Source organism: Pygocentrus nattereri, chromosome 24 (genome assembly GCF_015220715.1).
Source record: "Pygocentrus nattereri isolate fPygNat1 chromosome 24, fPygNat1.pri, whole genome shotgun sequence".
Lineage (NCBI taxonomy): Eukaryota > Metazoa > Chordata > Actinopteri > Characiformes > Serrasalmidae > Pygocentrus > Pygocentrus nattereri.
Genome location: NC_051234.1, coordinates 4,605,977 through 4,628,248, shown reverse-complemented (window position 1 = coordinate 4,628,248; position 22,272 = coordinate 4,605,977). Strand labels below are relative to the sequence as shown.

Here is a 22,272-nt window from a genome sequence, read left to right as displayed (position 1 = left end):
CACCTCTATACGGTCAGTGGAGCTGATCAAGCCCCAAACGAGAAACAATGCAGGTCTATGAATGAGCACTGAGGGCACAAAGGGAGCATCTTCATGCATTATATTGCACGGCAGCTATATTTTACCACTAATATCACTAAGAAATGTGCACAGTGATCAGCTTACAACCCTCCAGCACGGCCTGCGTGGTCAGCCTTCATGAGAGTGCTGTATGGGGGGGGGGGGGGGGTGTGTGGAGGCGGGGGGGCCAAAACTTTGACAATCCCAAGTGACCCAACAGGAGCCTGAACACTCAGAAAGCGTGTGTGTGTGAGAGAGAGTGAGTGTGTGGAGGGCGGGAGGAGGTTTGAAAGTTTCCCCTCTCCTCTCCGGCCACGGCGATTAGCCCACAGCCGGCGGGAGGTGGGGGGGAAACTTCAGCCCGCTAGCGGCGGTTAGCAGCCCGAAACAAACATGGTGGCGCATCAGCGCGGGCTGTCGGTCACTGTAGGCTTACAGATGTGAAGGTGTTCACACACAAACCCCTCCTCAGCAGCCAGAGCAGCCCGCCTTATCTCTCCCTCCCACTCCACTGCTCTGTGTTTTATGTCTGCGTCACAACAAGTCGAGAGAGAGAGAGAGCGAGAGAGAGAGAGAGAGAGAGAGAGAGAGAGAGAGAGAGATGGTGATGATGATGATGATGGCGTCTCTGTCGGCTCGACTCTCTCAAGCCTCCCTGAAAAACACGTTCTAACAACACCAGCGAAGCGGTGGAGAAAGAAAAGGAGGGAGGAAAAGGGAAAGGGAGGATGAGAGCATGACGAAACGGCGTGGCTCTAGACAGACGGACGGACAAAACGCTGACGACTTGACTGACTGACTGACTGACTGACCGTTTTGGCTTCGACACACACACACACACACACACACGCGCGCGCGCCCGCTCGCGCACACGCTCGAGCACATCCATATTCCGGAGAGTAATTGAGGCGCGAAAAGAAGAAGAAGAAGGAGAAGAAAGACAACCAAAACACCGGAGGTCGGACATTTTCATGTCAAGCTCGAACAGCAGTCTCTGTGACCCCAACAGAGAAGAGTGCGACTTTACAGGTAAAGCCCGGAGCTTTTCCCACTCGTCTTTTCTCTCTCTCTCTCTCTCTCCCTCTCTCTCAGTCGTTCTTAACGCATTTCTGGATTTCCATCATGTCTGGAGCCGGCAGAGTTGCGTACACGGGCAGGAGCGGGTCTCTAGCCTAAACGCTTCCAGTTCTTTTCGCCCCGGTTTCACTTCTTTATCTTCACCCCGAGCACATTGTGATAGGTTTATAACGGGCCTGGGAGGTGAAGGCGCTCTAATGGGCTGTTGCATAAGGAGAGCTGGGGATCCTGCTGAGGCAGTGCCCGAGCCTGACTTGCCTCGGTGCTAATGCCTCAGTCTCTCATCATTCAAAGCGCCGTACTGTATACTGTCGCTATGCACGGAGTCTGGGTTTAACCCTTTAGGCCGAAGAGCGCCTCGCTCCCCAGGCCCTCGGGGGCTTTTCTCCCACCCCTGGACTTTCAACTCCTTTCGTAGTTCTTTCAGCCTCTCTTTCTCCACACTTTCTCAAAGTGTAAAGTGCCTCTCTTCCACTCCGTGCTCAGGATGGGGGTAGTCAGCGAGGGAGAAGACGTTTTAGCACGGTGGAGTGATGGACTGCTATACCTGGGCAGCGTCAAAAGAGTGAGTTTTCTCTTCTTTTATCCTCTGTGTGTGTGTGTGTGTGTGTCTGTAGCCCTTAGAGTTTAGTTTCTTTTTTTTGCAAAAGGTCCATTTTCCTTGTTTTTTCCCCACACAAAACTGTGGTTAATAAGGTTAAAGGGGAAATCCACCAGTTTTTTCAGAATTCCTGTGCAGTTCACCGGTTGAGATGTGAAATGGATCGTTTGCAGGGAAGCCGGCAGACTCAGATTTGTGGCTGGATCCCAGGGGTCCCGATGTTCACAAGGCCAGTATGTTATATAATATATCTACTGACTATCCCAAACCACCGGTCAGCCTACAGGTGTCTTTGAAGATGGTAAAACAGTGGTCAATCCGAAAAAGTAAGTTTTTTTTTTTTTTACGGGGGGCTCTCTTTTGCCTTAGAGCACATTTCAGGTACCCTCCACCTTGAATAGGTTAAATCGACATGGGTTAAAATACATTTTAGACCAAAACTTTATCACAAGACTAGTGTAAAACACTGTCTCAGAGTTTGGAGTTCAGTGAAGCTGTAACCATCTCATGTAATAACTTTCTGCAAGGGAGCTTTTAGAGGGGGACGTCTGGTTACTATCACCTCCACTGTGAACGGTTCTGATTCTGAGTTTCTCCAAAACACAGTATTTTACACCAAACCGCTCTGAATGGATTTATTAATACTGCATTTTTTTAATTATGTGGAAATTTTGAAAAACTGGTGGGGTTTCCCTTTGATGTTAGGGCTAGGATTAGAAAAGTAAATTCAAATAGGTGCTTACATGTAACACAAATGTTATTATATACAGAAAGTTGCATATCTATAATACATATGGGACATACTATTACCTATAGGTACTTACCTATATGAAAGCACAGGGGATATATTACATACAGGCATTTATGTATGATGCGTATTATGATCATATGTGTGCTTACATGCGTAAAATACATGGGCAAATGTGTTAGGTGTCTTAGGCACCTAAGCACAGTTTAAAACCATTTATCCTGGGAATAAGTGTGTTTTTTGCTGGTAAAAAAATGACCACATATTATTAGAATAGATGCCTGTACACATAAATACAGTAAAAACAATGGAGCTAGTTCAAAGAATAAAGTCTGGTTCCAGATTTCACCCAAAGTCCTCAGCCTTCTGATGGATTTGTCCGTGTTTCGTCACCAGCACGCTCGATGTAAGATGACGCATTGTTAAGCCAAGCCAGGTGTTATGTGATAACGACAGTTAATGCTTGGTTCCCAAGCCTTATAATGTTATTCTGTACTTATTCTAATTTTAGTGTCAGCAAATAAAAGGTAACAGAAGACTATTAACATGTCTAGGTAGTACATATATTATGATGACATATAAGTGTCTCTTGTGGGTCTCTGTTATTATTGTATTGGCTACTGGACACCAGTAACTCATGTAACTTCTGCTCCTCAGGTAGATGTCGTCAAGCAGTGCTGCTTGGTCAGATTTGAGGATAATTCGGAGTTTTGGGTCCTCAGGAAAGACATTCACTCGTGTAAGTAATGCTGTTCTAAGCCGTCGCCTCCTCTCAGCTGTACATTCACAGCTGCAGAAGTGTTGTTAACGTTTTGAAAACCTAGCAACAGTTTTTATGGCATGAAACGATTTATGACAGGACTCTTGACAAATTCGAGTCTGTCTGTGATTCACACTAAATGTGAAAAGGCTGGTCCATTCTGTCTGATTTCTAGTTTAAAATGACATCATTTTTGTTTGTTTCTTTTGTGTCCTCTAACATGTTGCTGTGCTGAAGGGATATTGCAGTTTGGGAATAATAACGCTGGATTATCACTGGATATTTTGATGTGGTATATTGCACAATATAACAGTGAAAAAATGTTTATGTGTCATAAACGTATAGCAAATGAACTTATATTAGTGCCTAGTGTAATATCTGAATATTACACTGTAACATATTAAGTGTCCTTTAAGTGTGATTACTCTAAATCAGTGGTTCCCGGTCCTGCCCTGCACAAGTGTTTAAGTGATAAGAGTTTGCCCTGCTCTCAGCACACCTGACCCAACTAATCCGCTAATCAACAAACCCTTCCTGAGTTAAAGTGGGTGTGTTTTGGCAGGAAAACAGAAACATGTGCAGGACTGGGGCTCCTCCAGGACTAGCGTTGGGAACAGCTGCTGCTCTAAGTAACAACACTTTACAGAACTGTAGTTCTCTGCGCGCAAGTTCCCACAGCACGTCTACAGTAATATTAAAATAGAGTGAAGATGTTACAGGATGGCTTCAGAGCTGTTTAGTTCCTTTCAATTTGCGCTCATCTCTTAGTCTCTATAATTCTGTTATTTCTCATGCTCTCTCTCTCTCTCTCTCTCTCTCTCTCTCCCCATCAGTCTCAGCCAGTGGAGAGGATGTTTGTTGTGTCTGTGACGGGCCACCTCTTAAAGAGCCTCTCATAAACTGTCTCAAATGCCGCCACGGTAAGCAAACACATTTTATTGAAATAACTCTCCGCCCAAAACGCAGTCTGTGATTTCTATCTATGAAGATTGGAAGAATTTAATGAGCAGTCATAATGTTTCGAACGAGGTTTGTGAAATTTGAATCTTAAACTGTCTTTTTTGGCACATTGCTTCATTTTAATGGTAGTCAACACCACAGATTTCCACGTCTTTAACCTAAATCAGTCACCAGAGTTGACTAGTTATTTTGTCAAGTTACAGAGCGTTTTAAGTGATAGATTGAAGCGGAATTCCACCGGTTTTTCAGACGCTCTCACGTTATCCAGTTGTAATCAAAGTCAGAGTGGTTTCATGTGAAAGAGATATTACATTGTAGAGGTCTTTCTGATGGTGCTGATAGGAACCAGGGGTCGCTCTTTCAACAAACATATTTTGTTTGCTTTTGAACCTGACCAGCGAACATACACGTGTCTTCTGAGTTTTTATATATACTATTGATGATGGTAAAATAGTGCTAAAGTTTTCATTGGCTCCTGTTTTTGCCCTACTTTGCCTTGCATGCACCTCCCCGCCACGGATACATTCTAAAACACATTTTAGTCCACAAGCTTCTTTCAAAACCATCATAAAACAATGTCTCAGGCAGTAGGCAGTGTATTCGTAATCATTTCATGTAATAGCTTTCTGTGAGGTAGCTTTTAGAGGCATTAAATGTTTCGGACATCTGGCTCCTATTACCGCCACTGTGAATGGATCCGACTCTCTAGAAAGGCGCATTTCACATTAAAGTGCAGGAATAGCTTATGCATAAATTTCAAAGAATCTGTGGAATTCCCCTTTATGTTCTTTCAAAGCGATTTCACTGTGCAAATCACAGATTTGAGATGAAATCCTCATGCAAGATTTTAAAAAAATGTTTCATGTTTTAATTTCACAAAGATCAGACCTTGGTTACAAACATTCAGACTGACCAGTGTTTACCTCTGTGGCTCCAGTGCGGTTTGTGCAGCTGAATTATAAAAGTCTCTTGTACCCCACTTGTGTGTTTTCACAGGTGCCATTTATCAGATTGTAAAAGATGGTCAAGCCAGTTCAAACATTTATATGCAAAATATTCAGCTTACATTGTCAACAACGTTGATAGATCTTGGAAGAAGATCAATTACGTATTTATTCCTACAGAGAGCACCTTTAAATATTCAGTGCCTTTTAAAACATTTAAGACCTCTCAGGGTATATCGCAGCATACATTTTCTGTGAACTGGTACTCTGTGTTATTTCAGGTTATCATCCGCAGTGCCATACTCCAACCATTGAACCCGAGGTTGACAGCAACTCCTGGATCTGCCGCCAATGTGTCTTTGCTGTTGCAACCAAGGTTGGAAACAGAATATGTGGCTGCATGATGTGGCAAAAATAGTAGTGTTTTGATTGTGTTGCTACATATTGAAATTGAAAATGATTTAACTAAAATAATTAACTTCTTTTAGAATCCTTGAATATCTTGGTTCTTCAAAACAGAAACTCATTTGGAGCTGTCATTGCTCAAGGTGTTCAGAGCACACAGGAAGAAACGTAATTAGTTTGAAGACTCATTTGCATATTGCATTCTATTGTATCAGCATTGCAAAAAGCCACTTTATTAGGTACGCCTACCTTATATTTACACTTATTGTCCGTTTCATCAGGTCCACTGACCATGTAGGTGTATTTTGTAGATCTACAATCACAACCTGTTTCTCTGCATAATTTATTAGCCTCTCTTTAACCTTCACGTCAGTTAACCTTCACCCCCACAGGACCACCACAGAGCAAGTATTATTTGGGTGGTGGATCATTCTCAGCACTGCAGTGACACTGAAGTGGTGGTGGGGTTAGTGTGTGTTACGCTGGTACAAGTGGATCAGACACAGCAGTGCTGCTGGAGTTTTTAAACACTGTGTCCATTCACTGTCCACTCTAATAGACACTGTCCACCTTGTAGGTAAAGTCAGAGACTAGCTCATCTGTTGCTGCACACTTTGTGTTAATCATCCTCTAGTCCTTCATTGGTTGTCAGGTTCTGGCTACAGGTTGCTGTTGGTTGCTGGACTAGTCTCAGTCCAGAGTTCACCCTACATTGTCAGTGTCACTGCAATGCTGAAAATCCAATAATACCTGCTCTGTGGTGGTCCTGTGGGGGTCATGACCATTGATGGCCAGGGTGAAGAAGGCCTAACAGATGATGCGGAGATCAAATGCACTACAGTCTGTAATTGAAGAACTATAGTATAAGTGCACCTAACAGAGTAAATAATGAAATGTAGAGGTCTTTGGGCATTTTGAGGTGTTATGTTGCTGTACATTTTGTGGGGCTGTGTTTTAAATGTTAATTATTATTTTTAACGGAACCTTAAACTAATTCAACAAATGAGTTATGAAAATAACAAAAGTTTGTGAGGATAACCACGACTCAAGCTCACCTTCTTTCCAGTCTAATGGCCTACACCCCACCTCCACCCCATCTCCTCCCAGTTTGTCACCCTCTCTCAGTCCTGTCTCTGTTGATCAAGGGGGATTTGGCTTTCTAGCTCAAAGCAGGAACCACCCAGCGACTCCAGCCCAGGTTCTCAGAGTTTCCCCCCTCCTTCAGGCATAGTCTCTTTTCATACTTTACCACCATATGTTGAAGGTAATGATGCACCAAAATGAGAATTCTTGACCAAAGCCTAATTTCAGGACACATTGCGTCAAAATCTAAAAGAAAGCGTTATTTTATACATAAGTTGATAATTTGCTGTTTGTTCATACTTTTGACTTAATTAATTAATTAATTAAGAGAGACCCTTATAAGTCCCACAGTGGGGAAATGTTGTGATGCTATGGCGAAATAACAGTACAGTTAGAACGCTTCTCAACCAATCAGCTCGCGTGGCTGGAACTAACTGTTGTATAATTTCTGTTAAAGAGATTTATTAAATTTGTTCATTCTAAAAAGCAGGGTAAGATAAAGACTATGTAGAATATAGATCTCTTTATCTGCTGCTGCACAAACGGTATCTGTATCTGTGTTGACCAACACTGGAGGGTGAAGGACACAAATTATCTTTAATTGTTTTTAAATGATTTAAAATTACAGTTTGTCATTGTCATTGCCATTTAGATGATTTGTTAAGTGTTAGTTTTCATTGTAGGCCTATTTAACTGTTTGCTTTTTTCTCTTTCAGCCGCTTTCGACCATTTTTGTAGAAACATTTTGATGGCTGAAATTTTGGTGCATCCCTACTTTGACTCAAACTAGCAAATATGAAGCGTTTATCTGTCCGACAACCACAATCCATACACTATAAGTGCAAAGGATTTGCAAGGTTGCATTTCTGTAAATACGCTCCAATGCGGGTCTCTACTTTTAGTATGACTCTTTGTGAATGTCCATGAATTACTTATGCTGGGCTGCGTGTTTATTAGGTAGCAGTGCTCCGTAGGTGATGGCTGGGTGTCTGCCACACTAAATGGGCTTGTTCTTTAATCTGTCTGTCAGAGCTCTCGTTTACACCCCTGGCTGACAACCCCATTTGACGATAGAAATCTTGTTCGTCTGACCTTAGTTCGGAAATATAATGACTTTCCCTTTCAGCTGTTCTTTTCCCAACTCCAATCTTCAAATAAGATCTCTATTAAGTGTGCTTACATGACAGGGGGGGTTGGAGGAGGGAGGCTGAGTGATGCGATGCATAGAACTGACAGGCTGTGTTTCATCCTAGAGAGGGGGAGCCTTAAAACGAGGGCGCTTCGCCCGACTAATGCAGTTAATGAAACTGAGGCTGCCCTATCAGCTGACGTCTTTGGACTGGGATCCCCAGCACCTGACCAACCAGCAACAGTGCTACTGCTACTGTGCCGGACCTGGAGAGTAAGTCGACCTGCGCTGCTCTTTGCTGCCTTAAAAGGTTGCTTTTAAGAATTGGGTGTTGGTTTGTCTTGAGGTTTGGACATACCTGCTTTTCTTTGTCTTTTCTTTATGGTGACATAAACTACATATAATGTATAGTACATTTATAAAACAAATTCTGCCTGAACCTGACCTGACCTGACCTGAACCACGTGACCCGAAAACAACAAAAATCTGACTGAAACTAACCAGAACCGGCCTCAAAATGGTGAATGAAACCTCATAGGATAGCGCCAGGTACCATGTAGAGACTAAGGCTATGTTTACTCAGCAGGTAAAAGTGGCCCAAATCTGATTTTTTTCTTCATATGTGACACAGATGTGTGTCTGTGGGGCAGTGTCAACAGCAAAAAACACATCGAATCCCACATTTTAAATTCCGATTTGAGACTATTCTCTACTGAAATCCGATCTCAACAGCCAGATCAGAATTCATGTGGCTTTTACATCAATCCAAGTTGACATTCATCATAATTTCGTGCTGCTGAGACTCACAAACATTTGTGATATTTCTCGACAAAAATTAGAAGAGACTTATCCAAACCGCTCCGTGTTTGATGAGATTTAGAAGGAAAGGTCCGAACGTGGCCGTAGGAGAGCGAGGCTACAGCAGAGTCTGAAAGCAAAGTTTAAAGAATCCAAGAACGCGAACCAAAGAAGTGACTGTGGCCGAATAACGTGCCCTTTTTGCGGCTCGAACACATTCTGGGTGATGAGCCCAGCTGTCCCTCAATAGAGCTTGATGATGGCTCCTGTGATGCTGGCAAAGGGGGAACTGAAAGCTGCGGGAGCGACTGGCGTTCATTGGCAGTCATGATTGTTTACCTCTGGATAAGCCACATGAAGCAATGTGAATCATTGTTCCTCTGGGCATACAGGTCTGTTTAGGAGCTGATCTGTTCAGACTGATGTCACGTACAGATCACATTTACAAGTTAAACAGCCAAACAAAAAAAAAATTGGATTTGGTGAGAAATCACCAGTGGGCCATTTTTTTTTCCCTGCTGTGTGAACGTAGCCTAATAGCTGTCATTAGATCAGGGATAAATGAAACAATATCATATTAAATGTTCAATAATATACTATTAAAAATAGTCCACTGTTCAAAATTAAGTTTAAATTCCGTGTTAAGGAATTTATTCATTATTCAGCCTTTCAAACAACATCACAAACGCTTTAGTCTGGATAAACTTTCCATACTGTGCTGTTCTCACGCTGCGCAGGCAAAAATCTGTCAAAAACCTTTTTTGTTGCTTATGGCAGCGTGTTCTCACTGCATATCTAAATTAATCAAGCTCAAAGGCTTTTCATAAAGCTTTTATTCTTACTTTGGTTACTGACGCTACGTCAAACAAGCTCTCAAGCCATAGGATGCCGGCTGCTGGATTTTCAGTGACGGTGTAGACGATTTACCTCATGAGCTTCTTATTAACTGTTGGAGTTGAACATTCAGAATTTCATAAAGTAGTAGAAGATGGACTTGAGAAAGTCTCCAGTGTGCAGTTGGAGGCCCATGCACAATGTTGTGATAGATCACAATCAGAATGAAGGAAACTTCATCAAATAGAAATTTTCTTTACTATTTCTTTACTACAGCGTGTGTAGTTGTATGAATTTGTGCATCTAAAGGACAATATTAAGTGTATATATTTGGAACATTACAGTGACAAAGCATACAGCGTTTAGTGTAAACAGCACTGAAATGGAGAACAGGTTGTAGGCTAGCTCTGCTTACACCGGAAGTATTTAACAAGATCCAATGGGTCATATTTAGAGGTAGAAATTCAAGTTCAACGTTGTATGCTTTGTCACTGTAATGTTCCAAATACAATAGAATTATTATTTATTCCAAATAATGCCAAGTAGTTATGTTTAGCCTTATACCCTTTTACCAGGCAGCACCCACCCACTGCCAATACCCCTAGTCAGAAAAAAACACAGTGTTTAGCTGCAATTTTCATTATCTCAGCATGCTGTATCAGAACTTAATTATTGTCAGTGCACTGCGTAGCTACTAGAGCATCACCAAGAGCTGAGGAATAACCAAAAACATGTTTCTGCATGGTCTTATGGATGTTTTTAGAAGATGTATGCCTGTGAGCTGTTATATAAAAGATTTTACACAAACGCTGAACTTTTTCAAACAAGTGGTGGGGAAATGTCCCCAGGGTCCCCAGCATGCATTACACTTATGATAGTAAAGATATCAAAACTGACATTAGAAATGTAGGCCTGCTTGCAAGTAAGGCTTTTTAGACTCTACAAGCCTATAATGAACCTGATTGGCTCAAAAAGATTAACTTTAAATGAGGCACACACAGCAAATAGACTGAAGTAATGAATATAGTTCAGTATTTTATTTTTGTATAAAAATGGAAATAAACCCATACATAAACCTCACTGTGCACGACTGTCTTAGAAACAAATTCCAAATATTTGAGCATAAGACTTTACATCAAATTGTCTTTAATGTTACAAAAACATTTGTGTGTTCCATCTTTTGAATGGTAGTGTAAATGATTATTTGACTGAGAACCTGATGGTTGAAAACTGCTGCGTTTTTTTCAGGGCAGTTTTATAACAGTTTTCTAACTGCAGGTCGTTGGTAAGATTTTTTTTAAATCACTACAAGTACCGATACCTTAATTTTTAAAGGCAGTTCTTAAAGTCTACCCGTTTTCATAGCTTCTTTCAGTTACAAACTGAAAGTGGGTTTGGCTTAAACCAGAAATTAGTGAGAGATGTTGGAAATGGGTGTATTTACCGTATATGATGGATTACGTCATTTATACTTATATATTGTGTAATTTAGAATTTACATCGATCTGAATTGAAATTTCAGGATGTCAGACTGAATTTGTGGGAAGTAAATGCAGAGTGTCTTGATCACTCTAATCGCTACTTGAAATGGCTCAGTTAGAAAAGACCTGAAAATAAGGCCGAATACATACAGTTTATGGAAAAATCCGTCTAAAATGCAGGCTGATTTACTACACCTAATTCAGTTCCCCGAACCTGCTGCAACCTAATCACATCTTTTTTATTAGGTGGAACTTGAAGATGTTGCAGTGCGGCAGTTGTGGACAGTGGTTTCATGAAGCTTGCACCCAGTGCCTGACCAAACCTTTGCTTTATGGAGACAGGTGAGGATATTGGTGCCATTAAACTGCACCAGTGCTGCACTACTGATTTTACACGCAAGCCTCTTTCTAATTTCTTTTTAAGGTTTTATCAGTTCCAGTGTTCGGTTTGTTCAAATGGCCCAGAGACTATTCAGAGACTGCCCATGACCTGGTAAGACCACGTCTGTTTACTGTTGTCAGTGACCAAATGAGCAAAACAGAAAAATAAAGACTTTTGTTGCTCATGGCTTTCATAAGTGATGTTTTTTTGCTATTTTGTTCTGTCCATCCAGGGTAGATTTGGCCCATTTAGTGCTGTATCATCTGTCTCTGTGCTGCAAGAGGAAATACTTTGATTTCGATCATGAAATAATGTCCTTCACAAATGAGAACTGGGATTCTTTGCTGTTGGGCACGGTATGTGGAAAATCTTGTATATACAGACATGCTAATCAAACCAACCCTGAGGATAAGACACAATTAAATATAGCACAAGCTCAGTCTTCTGTGAGGTTGAACAGCCGTGTTTTTAATCATTTGATCGTCTCGTCTGTGTTTTTTTTTTTTTCAGTGTTACTAAATACAACCACATTCCACTGAAATGCATGTTCCACTGCGTTCATTTTATGGCTGACAGTTATTTATATGCATGTGAAGGTTTCTTTGTGTTCTCTCCGTCCCTCAGTTGTCAGATACACCCAAGCAAGATCGCTGCAACAATCTGCTCAACGCTTTAAATTCCCACAAAGACAGGTGAGACAAGGCTTATATAACCAGCAAACACTGCTATGATTTTTCCGGATCTGCTCGTAACCATCCGTATGAGTGGGCTACTCTAATTCAGCAGAAGTGCATTGTCCTAATTACACCAGACAAATAGCTGTATTATGTAATTACAGACAATGTAGGTGCGGTTTTGTCCTTTATGTGATAGCAGCCTAACAATTACTGCAGTAGTCCCCAGATCACCGTTATCAAATTTTGCATAGCCATTTTATCACATTGCATGTAGTCCACAGAACAGTACCCAGCACTTTGCTGTTGCTATAATGGCTCACATTCTCACCGAGCACTTTCATTTGCCATTAAGGTTTGTCTCGGGCAAGGAAATCAAGAAGAAAAAGTGTCTTTTTGGCCTTCAAGTGCGAGCTCCTCCGCCGCTCTCGTCTGACTCATCACCTCTCATCGCTGACCAGCCAGTCAGCATCACACACCGCAGAAGGTCAGCACCTAGGCTTTCCTCAATCTGTTTATTGTAGACTGGTGGTCATTTTGTGTCTAAATGCAGTTCTGTGCAGGTAAAGTTGGCTCTCGTGAAGATGTGAACAAAATAATAGAAGCACCATAAGTATGAATTTATCAGTAATATCAATCAATCAATAAGGAATTTGGAGGCTTTTTGTCTTCAGAGATGCTTTAGTCTCTGTTAAACCTTTGATGTTACAGTTACTGCTAAACTAAACTGACATTTGTGAATCCTTGCTTGTAGCTTCTTGAAACAAGCAGAAAGATTCTGTCAAAATGCAGATTCTTTCAGTCTATACCATGTCAGTTATTTTAAGCAGTACAGGAGGTCAGTTTGCTATGATCTGAATTTAATGTAAAGTTATTGTTGTGCACACATTCTTGTTTTATGAAAGAATAAACATCACTTACATGCTTGTCATTTCTTGATATTCATTCAGATTTTACATTGTCATTTCTTATTATTCGTTCACATTTTACATTTAGTCATTTCTTGACAAATACAGAACATAAATCAGTTATAAATGTAATTAATTATGTAATTTATTGTCTAATTATGTAATAATATTCAATAGCGTTGTGGTATCAGTGAGACACTACCACATATAATTGTATAATAACACAATATTGCACAGATACTGGTGCCTATTACAGTATAATGCAATACTGGCTACGGCAAAGGAGAATCTGATACCACAAAGCAATTTCTGACTCGTATACCAGTAGATGGCTAAATTAAACTAAACTAAAGCAAATTAAACTAAACAAACACGCTGATGGTGAGGGATTATTTCTCATTTGAGACAAGCATTAGTAAAAATGCTCATTGCTGTATCTCTAATGCCAGTATTTCAAGGGGTGAGGCACTAGTAGTGGGTGGCATATCGGGTTAAAGTTCTTTCTAAGGTATTAGAAATAAGCACACATATTGCAGTAAAAACATGGCAAAACAGGCTAAAAGTACCTCCTTAACCTAAATGGCTGAGCCAGGCTTCTTTCAATGGCCTCTCATCTCCCACTGTGTATTCAAATGCGGTCTGAGTTATGCGGCACCTCCATTGGTCAGCTGCATCAGACAACCGTGTGGTCTCAGGCATGGTCCTTACTAAAATCCATGGAGCAACAGCTGCTGCTGGCAGCGTGTAATATTGCTGGTAATATTGCTAACGCCAGCAGAGTCTGAATATGTGTGTATGGACATGTAAACACATTGTAGGTTTATTTATGTGGTATTTAATTCTGTTTTTAACATTTAGAACCATTAAAATATGTAAAATATACTTCAGTTGTTAACTACCATATATTCCAGCTTAGTGTATTTTTTGTGAGACACATCACTGCATGAAGGGGGATTGTCTAGGTATTAGGTTTTATAGACACCTATTGAGTAGTTAAATAAGAGTAAGTATATATATATATATATATATATATATATATATATATATATATATATATATATATATATATATATCTTCCGCCCGATGACTGCTGGGATAGGCTCCAGCACCCCCCACAACCCTGAGGGAGAAGCGGCTTAGAAAATGTGTGTGTGTGTGTGTGTGTGTGTGTGTGTGTGTGTGTGTGTGTATTGCTGAGCGCTGTTGTGGGAACAAAAGCTCGTATTTCCAAAATGGTAACCCTACTTTTAATGTAAGTAATTTTGGATCACTTATTTTAGTCCATTCTTTACGAAATTTACAGATAGTGTAAAGGTTAACAGGGATTTTCAAATTATGTCAAAAATTGAAAACCTTCAAAAATGGAGATACGAGGTTTTCTTCCGACAACAGCGATATATGATGTGCCAAAAGTCCTAAGATAGGAACTAGTATCATGGGGCAGACCCACCGTCATATTCAAAGGTTCGGTAGCAGGCAGCAAGGGTTTGACATTCTGAAAAGAAAAACCCGTCCAAATGCCATTCTGTTACTTTATGCACCTTCTCTGTGTATTGACACTCCTTCCACCGTTCCATCTCTGCAGAGGAAACTCATCAAGGTTACTGAATGATCTTCTGTCATTTGGTCCACAGCCCCCTGTCACTGCCGTGCCAGAGACGAACGGTGGTGCCTGAGTCTCGCAAATCAAAGCGGCGCATGGTCGAGACACAGGTCAGTGCTTCTGTCTTTAACCGCAGCCCGGTCAGAAGGAAGAACGGCAGGGGCCACGTCCGCCTGCATCGAAAATGAGCTCCTCTCAGACGTGAAAGTGACCCAGCAGTCCCAGCCAGACGATAAGATTCACCTGTTAACTTCGATTGTCTTTGTGTTCATGGCGCGTTAACACAACACATGGGAGATTGCTGGCCTGCCGTTTTGCTTACTGGTGTTTGACCTGTAGAAGCTGCAGTTACTACTAATGTCAAATTGTTATATTCATTATTTCTCTTCACAGCTTATTTCACCAAGCAGTTCTACCAAAAGTACTTTCATATGTTAAAGAGGTGATATTTTACCATCATGAGGATTTGATGAGAGGTTACTATGTAGAGTCTTGTTTTGTGGAAAGAAAATACATCTTTTTCATTTTTCAAATTTTGAAATTTTTTTATTTACACTATTATTCTGTGATAAGCTATTTTCATTAGTTCTATCTAGATCTAGATCTCTCTAGATCTAGATCTCTATCTTCATTAGTTCCCTCTCTTAGTTATTTATATCTTTTTTTATGACAAAATGAATGTATATATGAATATTACCACAACATAACGAATAGCATTAAACAATATCCATTATGTCAGAATAATAAATAAAAAAACAGACATGCAAGCCTGTCAATATAGAATGTACATTTATTTTATTATGTAAATTAAGTGTGTCATTAAGTTATGTAAATACGTAATTACATTTAAATAGTATAGCAAAACAGCAATAATGACTCCTCAATCTCAGTCTATTTGTGCTCATATAGGTTTGAGATACAGCACAGAGTCATGTTTTGTGGTAGGATTGTTGTCATATGGGTGCAGGAGGATGAAGGTATGGTTGGAGATGGTCAGAGAGTTTGTCCAGATGCGCTTTGCAGTCTTTTACAGTTTGGCAGTGGCACAATGACAGTACAGCGAATTTAAAGTGGCAGCGTATCATTTGTACATATCTGCAATATTTTTTACCTTCATCCTTGTGATCATGCACTGTAGAATGTTCTGCACAGGAGGAAGGAGAAGGACCTATGCATAAATACCGATCTCGAATCTGTGTTACAATATGAGACATAAGCTAAAGCAATAATAGAACGTTTGCAGTGGTCTCGTCTTTGATGCATGCTTATCTCTCCATGTTTCAGTGAGATTACGGGTGGTTTTCAGATGCTGTGTCATGCTGCTATTGTCAAATGACTTGTGCAGAAGGGAAATGCACCACAGAGTAATGCCATCATTTAGATTCTGCATGAGTGCTGAAACTCTGACACCGTGCTCTAACACACTGCTGCCGTGCAAGAAGCATACACGCACCCACAATATGCTCTCACTCACCTCTGTTTATCAGGCTTTTAAAGCTAAGGTTCTAATCTTGCTTTAGATCTTGCTTGTCCATAGTTTAGGATTTAGAAGCATATTAAAGAAGAAAGAAACAATGCTAGATCGATATTCTTACTAATACAGTACTAATACATATATATAGATGACGTTTTACATTTTGTTCAATTTTGACTAATTATAGCAGTTATTATTTTCATTTAAATTTGTAAGTTTGTAAGTTTAAATATATTTTATGAGACTCTTAATTTGTGGAATTTTTTTCTTCAAAAGAAACAGTCGTGCGAACTCTAGCAGAGAAATTCAAAACTTGTATAAGCTGTCTGTAAGGGTCCAGCCTGCACCACCTGGCGCCAGAAGAGGGCGACGGCATGGACTGTGTTTGTCACACATTAGTCTTTGAAAAGAAAAGAAACGAAATATAACTGCCCCAGAACTGAAAAGAAAAGAGGGCTGAGAAAAGGAATAGCCTCAAAAAATAAAAAGAATAAGAGGGCTGTAATTGTCCCAAATTACTTACAAAAAAAAAAAGAATCCAAGCCATGCAAAAGTGTTTGCTCCTTGAAGAGCAAACTGGCAAAACCTAAAGCTGACCTTCCTCTCATAATTACAGAGGAGGTGTCTTTTCTGATTATCTTTTATTTCACCTTTTTCTAACTCAGCTTTTGTTTGAGCACACTGCTTTTGGCGTTTCCTTGGTTTGCCGTTCCTTGAGGTGCTTTGCCAGTGGTCGTCTGTGCATCCCAGTGGCGCAGCGGTAACGCCGTGGACTGCCGATCATTACAGCGGCGGTTTGGGTCTGGGTCACCTCATTAGCAACTTTAAACACACACTCTGTTGCCCCCATATATCTCCTTTTTCTGGCTTTCAGTTCTGCACTTGGGTCCGCCTCCCTGCCGTCCCGTAGCACTGTCAGAGTATAGAATAATTAAGGCAGTGAGTTTCTGTTATATTTTTAGCTTTATAAAGTCAAAAGTCAGTAGTTTGTAGAACTTATGGTTTAGGGTTAGTTACACACATACCTTAATCACATAATATCATGATAAATTCTGTGTATTTGGTGTATTGTGATACATGAAGTACTTTTCTAAACATTATGGATATTGTCAGTACTTAAAGACACTGCTCAACTGCTAGATTTCTCAGTCTGCGCATGTGCAAAAACAGAGCATGCAGATATGCAAACAGGGTTTAGCACAGCACCTAGTTACTGGCAACATTCTGACTTTCTGCAGTTATCAATTTGTTAAGTACCTGTTTTTTGCCTTTCAGCCCTGTCCTCCAGGAGTTACTGCCAACCCGATAGATCTGGTGCCATGTTGCCATGGTTATGTAGGTGGGGCCAACATCTACAACTCCCGAAAATCCGAGGAGGAATTAGCCTTGGGGTTAGTATTGTGTCAGTGAAAATAATCTAGAGCTCAGCCGTAGTGACTTTCCTGATGTTTTGAGGACTTGCACATGAATGTCTGAGGGACATTAGCTTTTCATGAGTTAGAAACTCATTTTTAAGATTTATTAATCAATTATTTGCTGATGAAAATAAGTGTTGGTCAGTACTTTTGGCTGTTTAAGTGGAAAATGTTTTTGCTTTTGGCAGATCACCTCCCAAGAGAATGTTTGCCCTGTATCACCCGTCATACAATGGATCTCAGGGTCTGTCTCGAACTTTGCATCACTACAGGTTAGTAAATAGCCAGTGTGTTTACAGACCACTTTCTGATAGTGTTCACAGTTGTTTTTTGCATGATATGTTACAGCGAGCACCGTGTAATGGAAACCGTTGTCACTTTTGAAATTGATGTTAAAATATCATTATCTCTACTGATGTTAATATTTTATATCACATAGTATTATTAGAACAGCAGATACTATTCATGGAAAATTAGGAGTCAGTAATTCCACCTGTCATGTTCACATCTCTTACTCGCCAAGTTAATGTCTCACCTATTTGAATATCTCACCTTTTATTTTAACTTATCTGCATGTGCTCTACAGTTTACAAACAATATGATGTCTCTCCTGTTTCCTGCTAGGATTAGAACCAAGTTTAGGTTTGGGGTTTGGTTTAGAGTTGGCTTTCGTACTTCCTAAAGCCCATTTCACACCAGATGTGGGTACATGCACCTTTATTATTCAGTGTAGCCTTTCACACCGGCCACTGACGTCACGCGGCACACCAGTTTCTGTGCAGAAACAGTCAATAAATGCAATGTCTGTGCTGTAATACGCAATCTAAGCTAATAATCAACAAATCTAGTATAACTCCCTTAAGTTAATGTTGTGTACATACAGCATCTCCTCCTCTTCATATACAGCTACATCACCTGGAGAGAAAGCCAGCAACAGTCACAGCAGCTAGTCAAAATTGTATTGCTGATCTCTTTAAATCATATATACATACATTATATGAGTAGTAAACAGACAATACAGACGTTTTAATTATGTGAAAACACAACACAAACAGCAACCACTCTTGCTTCAGGACGTGTGTGTCGGGTGTGAAATAACAAGCGTGGCAGGGTGGTTCTGGATTAACACGTGCGCCGTTTCGCATCTGGTGTGAAATGGGCATAACTGACAACATGTAGTAGCTCCTTGAAGGTAATATAGCACCAGTGAGAAGTTAGTAAATAAAGCTACACTTAATTAGTCCCAAAATGGGGACATTTATCTCTGCATTTAATCCATCTGTGCAGTGAAACACCCACATACACACACACATTAGGGGGCAGCGAGCACACTTGCTCAGAGTGGTGGGCAGGCCATCCCTGTGGAATTGAACTGGCAACCTTCCGGTCACAAGTTTGGTTCCCTATTCCCCATCCCACGACTGCCTCCTTATTGAGTATACCTCAGTCTAGCCTATATTTAACATGAAAGCCTGCCCAGTTTGTTTTGTTTTGTTGTGCACATACAACAAAACAAAACACAGCACTGCTGTGTCTGATCCACTCAGACCAGCACAACACACACTAACACATCACCACCACGTCAGTGTTACTGCAATGCTGAGAATGACCAACCACCCAAATAATACCTGCTCTGTGAGGGTCCATGGGGGTCCTGAGCACTGAAGAACAGGGTAACAGAGTATCAGAGAAACAGATGGACTACAGTCTGTAACTGTAGAACTACAAAGTGCAGCTATAGAGTAAGTGGAGCTGATAAAGTGGACAATGAGTGTAGAAACAAGGAGGTGGTCATGATGTTATGCCTGACCGGTGCACAAATTAAAGTGCCATTTTTTCTTTCACATTATCACCTGCTGCTTTGTCTTATTCCACCTCTTGTAGTGCGGAGGACCCTTGTCGGCTTCCAGCCCCCTGTCTGCCCTTCTCACCCCCTCATTCTGCTGGCCAGAGGTTTGAGCAATGCCCCTCACTGTTCCTGCGTGATGTCACTCCCTACCCCAACGGAGTGGGCATGGAAGGGTCTGCGGCAAGAGGCTGGGGCGGTGGGGAGGCCGTCAGGATTCTGGCCAGACGCGTCACGCCAGATGGAAAAGTCCAGTACTTAGTGGAATGGGGAAACGTGGCGGTTTACTAAAAGATAGAAAGAAGAGAGTGAATATATATGAGAGAAAGATAGAGAGAGCAGGTAAGTGAGAGGAAGAAAGACAGTACATAATACTCAACAGTTGGCAAGAAGAGTGAGGAAAGCTGTGTGAACTTGCTGATTGGGTGGGATATATATGTATATGTGTGTGTGTGTGTGTGTGTGTATATATATACATATATATACACACACATGTGGCTGGACTCGAGTCAAAGCAAACAAAGGAAAAAAAAACATGAAACAAATCCAGGTTGAGCTCAACAGCAACTTCACTCTGTGGGATTATACTGTTAGATCTCTTTTCCCCCACAGACGTCTCCTATATTTTGAATACTGTTAGAAAACACCCTTAGAATGCCTTGAACTTTACTATCATGATTTGTATTATATATATACAATATAAGCTATCCATGGTAATTATATGTTGTTAATGCACTCATCATAGTTCAGGAGGTGAGAATTTGAAGAAAGGTTTATCGGGAGGTCATAAAGTACACCTGTAATTGTAATATTACCTTAACAGGTACGAAAAGCAGCCTTGAGAAATAATCCAAGTCGCATTTAGGCATTCGTCTTAATATGCAAACCTTTTGATTGATGATCTAACAGGAGGTCTGACCAACAATATAATTAGGCAATAGAGAAAAGTTCGTTTTGCACGTTTGCGGATCACCTGATACAAAAATGTTGAGCACCTTCATTATTCATTTTATTCAAGTACACCTTCAAGTGCTCACGGTGTCCTTTTTGGGTCAGGTCATGATCCATACTGAGGAAATTTAAAATTTCACATCCTCAAACATTGACGTTTCACTCATGATCTTCATGTCAGATTGTAACCCTATTTAAGACAGATGATGCTAACTAAGCTACACTGACACAGAACTTCCATTCTAACTAGCTGACATTTTCATACCTAATTCTGTTACCAGTTGGTAAGACATTGTGAAACTTTTTTAAGTTCTTATATATGCCATCTAACCCATCAGTAAGTGTGCACAGCAAAAAAAAAAAGGGAAAAAAAGTTGAAGTTAAAGGGATCAGCTGAAAAATGTTTCTTCAGTTTTTAAATTAGCTCAGTGAATGTAATCACTTTAGATTTACTTTTTACTGATTCAGCTACACTGAGCTAATTTAAAAGTTTTAGATGTGGTAATTATGTGTGTGCGCAGCGTCCTCAAATGATTTAAACAGCCTACTGTAAATCCTGTAACACCAATGCGGGAAGAAATGTACAGCTATAGATAACATTTTCCCACCATGCAAAATCCAGACTATTTATAGGCCCATATAGGTACACACACACACACACACACACACACACACACACACACACGTACATGCACTTCATTACACCACCTCCCTGTATTTACACTTTGTCTATTTTTTAAGGTCCATTTATTAAATAGGGGCAGTTTTTACATCTACAATTACAGACTGTAGCCCATCTAATCTTCTGCACACTTTGTTAGCCCCTATTCATCCTGTTCTTAAATGGTCAGGACCCTCACAGGACACAGAATTTTTTTAGTGTCACATTTTTTTTGTGGACCGATAATAGTCCACCAACCAAAAATATCCAGCCAGCAGCGTCCTGTGGATAGTGTCTTATGACCGCTGATGAAGGACTAGAGAATGACAAACACAAACTGTGCAGCAGCAGATGAGCTTTCCTCTCTGACTTTACATCTGCAAGGTTGATCAACAAGCTAGGAGTGTGTAATAGAGTAGACAGTGAGTGGACACAGAATGCCAGCAGCACTGCTGTATCTGATCCACTCGTACCAGCGTAACACACACTAACATGCCACCACTAGGGTGAAAGTGGAGCTTACTAAGTGTGCAGAGGAACAGATAACTACAGTTTGTTATTGTAGGATTACAAAGTAGTTAGAAAAATGAAAAAATGGACAGTGAGTGTAGAAACAAGGATGTTTATCTAACAAAGTGGCCAGTAAGTGTGTGTGTGTGTGTGTGTATGTGTATGTATATATATATATATATATATATATATATATATATATATATATATATATATATATACATATACATACACACCACAAAACTTGGTATATCTTGGCATTTTTCAGCTTTTGACAGAATTTGAAAATGCCTGTGGCCCTTTACATCTCCTGATGATTTGGACCAAAAGAAATGGCCCAAAGTTACATTGTAAAAAAAATCTGATTTACATTTTCTTATATTAACGTTAAAGTATGTTTTTCCTTCTCCTGTAAAGTTCACTTTTTGAGATATAAGGTTTTTTCCCAACAACAGCGATATATATATATATATATATACACTCTCAATGCTTTCTCACAGGGAAACTTCATTTGCTTCCGTTTAAAATAAGACGACATATAACACTATTTAAAGACTACATACTGTCCGCATACTTGTCAGTACTGCCTCAGAACAAAACCTTATCTGATTGGCAAGTAAATGATTTTAAAAGGTTGAGAACATTTGAGACCCATGTGAGCTGGTAAATATTTTAGTTCTTGATGTGGAGATGATAAATATTAGCCTTAATTAAATGTGTTTTTATTGCAAAAAAGTCTCAGCTGCAGATGCATGTCGTTCAACTGGCCATTTCCTGTCAAAGTAGGCGGTTCCTTGCCCCATTAAGCGGTAAGATGCACACTTTCTGAAAGTAGCAGAAGTCTGGCCTTGAGACTAAGGGAACAAAAGGCCTCATTCAGCGAAATCTTTTTAAGTCATTTCTTAAATGTGTTCTTGAGGAAGGTCCTAAGAAAAAGTCTGTCAGATTCATGACGTCCTTAAACCGTA

General features: G+C 40.3%; 1 protein-coding gene across 1 annotated transcript; it reads left to right on the top strand.

Moving 5' to 3' along the window:
- The first annotated feature begins 611 nt into the window (after positions 1 to 611).
- Positions 612 to 20,534, top strand: phf1 (PHD finger protein 1). Its single transcript, XM_017708756.2, has 15 exons — positions 612 to 1,089; positions 1,624 to 1,702; positions 3,144 to 3,225; positions 4,080 to 4,166; positions 5,432 to 5,526; positions 7,892 to 8,040; positions 11,127 to 11,222; positions 11,305 to 11,373; positions 11,495 to 11,618; positions 11,887 to 11,954; positions 12,292 to 12,423; positions 14,479 to 14,557; positions 17,197 to 17,312; positions 17,525 to 17,608; positions 19,221 to 20,534. The coding sequence occupies exons 2-15, from the start codon at positions 1,625 to 1,627 to the stop codon at positions 19,471 to 19,473; spliced, it is 1,512 nt and encodes a 503-aa protein (XP_017564245.1). The 5' UTR covers positions 612 to 1,089; position 1,624; the 3' UTR covers positions 19,474 to 20,534.
- Positions 20,535 to 22,272: the final 1,738 nt, after the last annotated feature.

What these genes read in the sequence shown, in the direction of transcription:
- phf1 (XM_017708756.2), top strand. Translation starts at nt 1,625, where the DNA reads ATGGGGGTAGTCAGCGAGGGAGAAGACGTTTTAGCACGGTGGAGTGAT. An exon ending in CAGGAAAGACATTCACTCGT is followed by an intron (nt 3,226 to 4,079) that starts GTAAGTAATGCT and finishes TCTCCCCATCAG; the next exon opens with TCTCAGCCAGTGGAGAGGAT. An exon ending in AGCATCACACACCGCAGAAG is followed by an intron (nt 12,424 to 14,478) that starts GTCAGCACCTAG and finishes TTTGGTCCACAG; the next exon opens with CCCCCTGTCACTGCCGTGCC.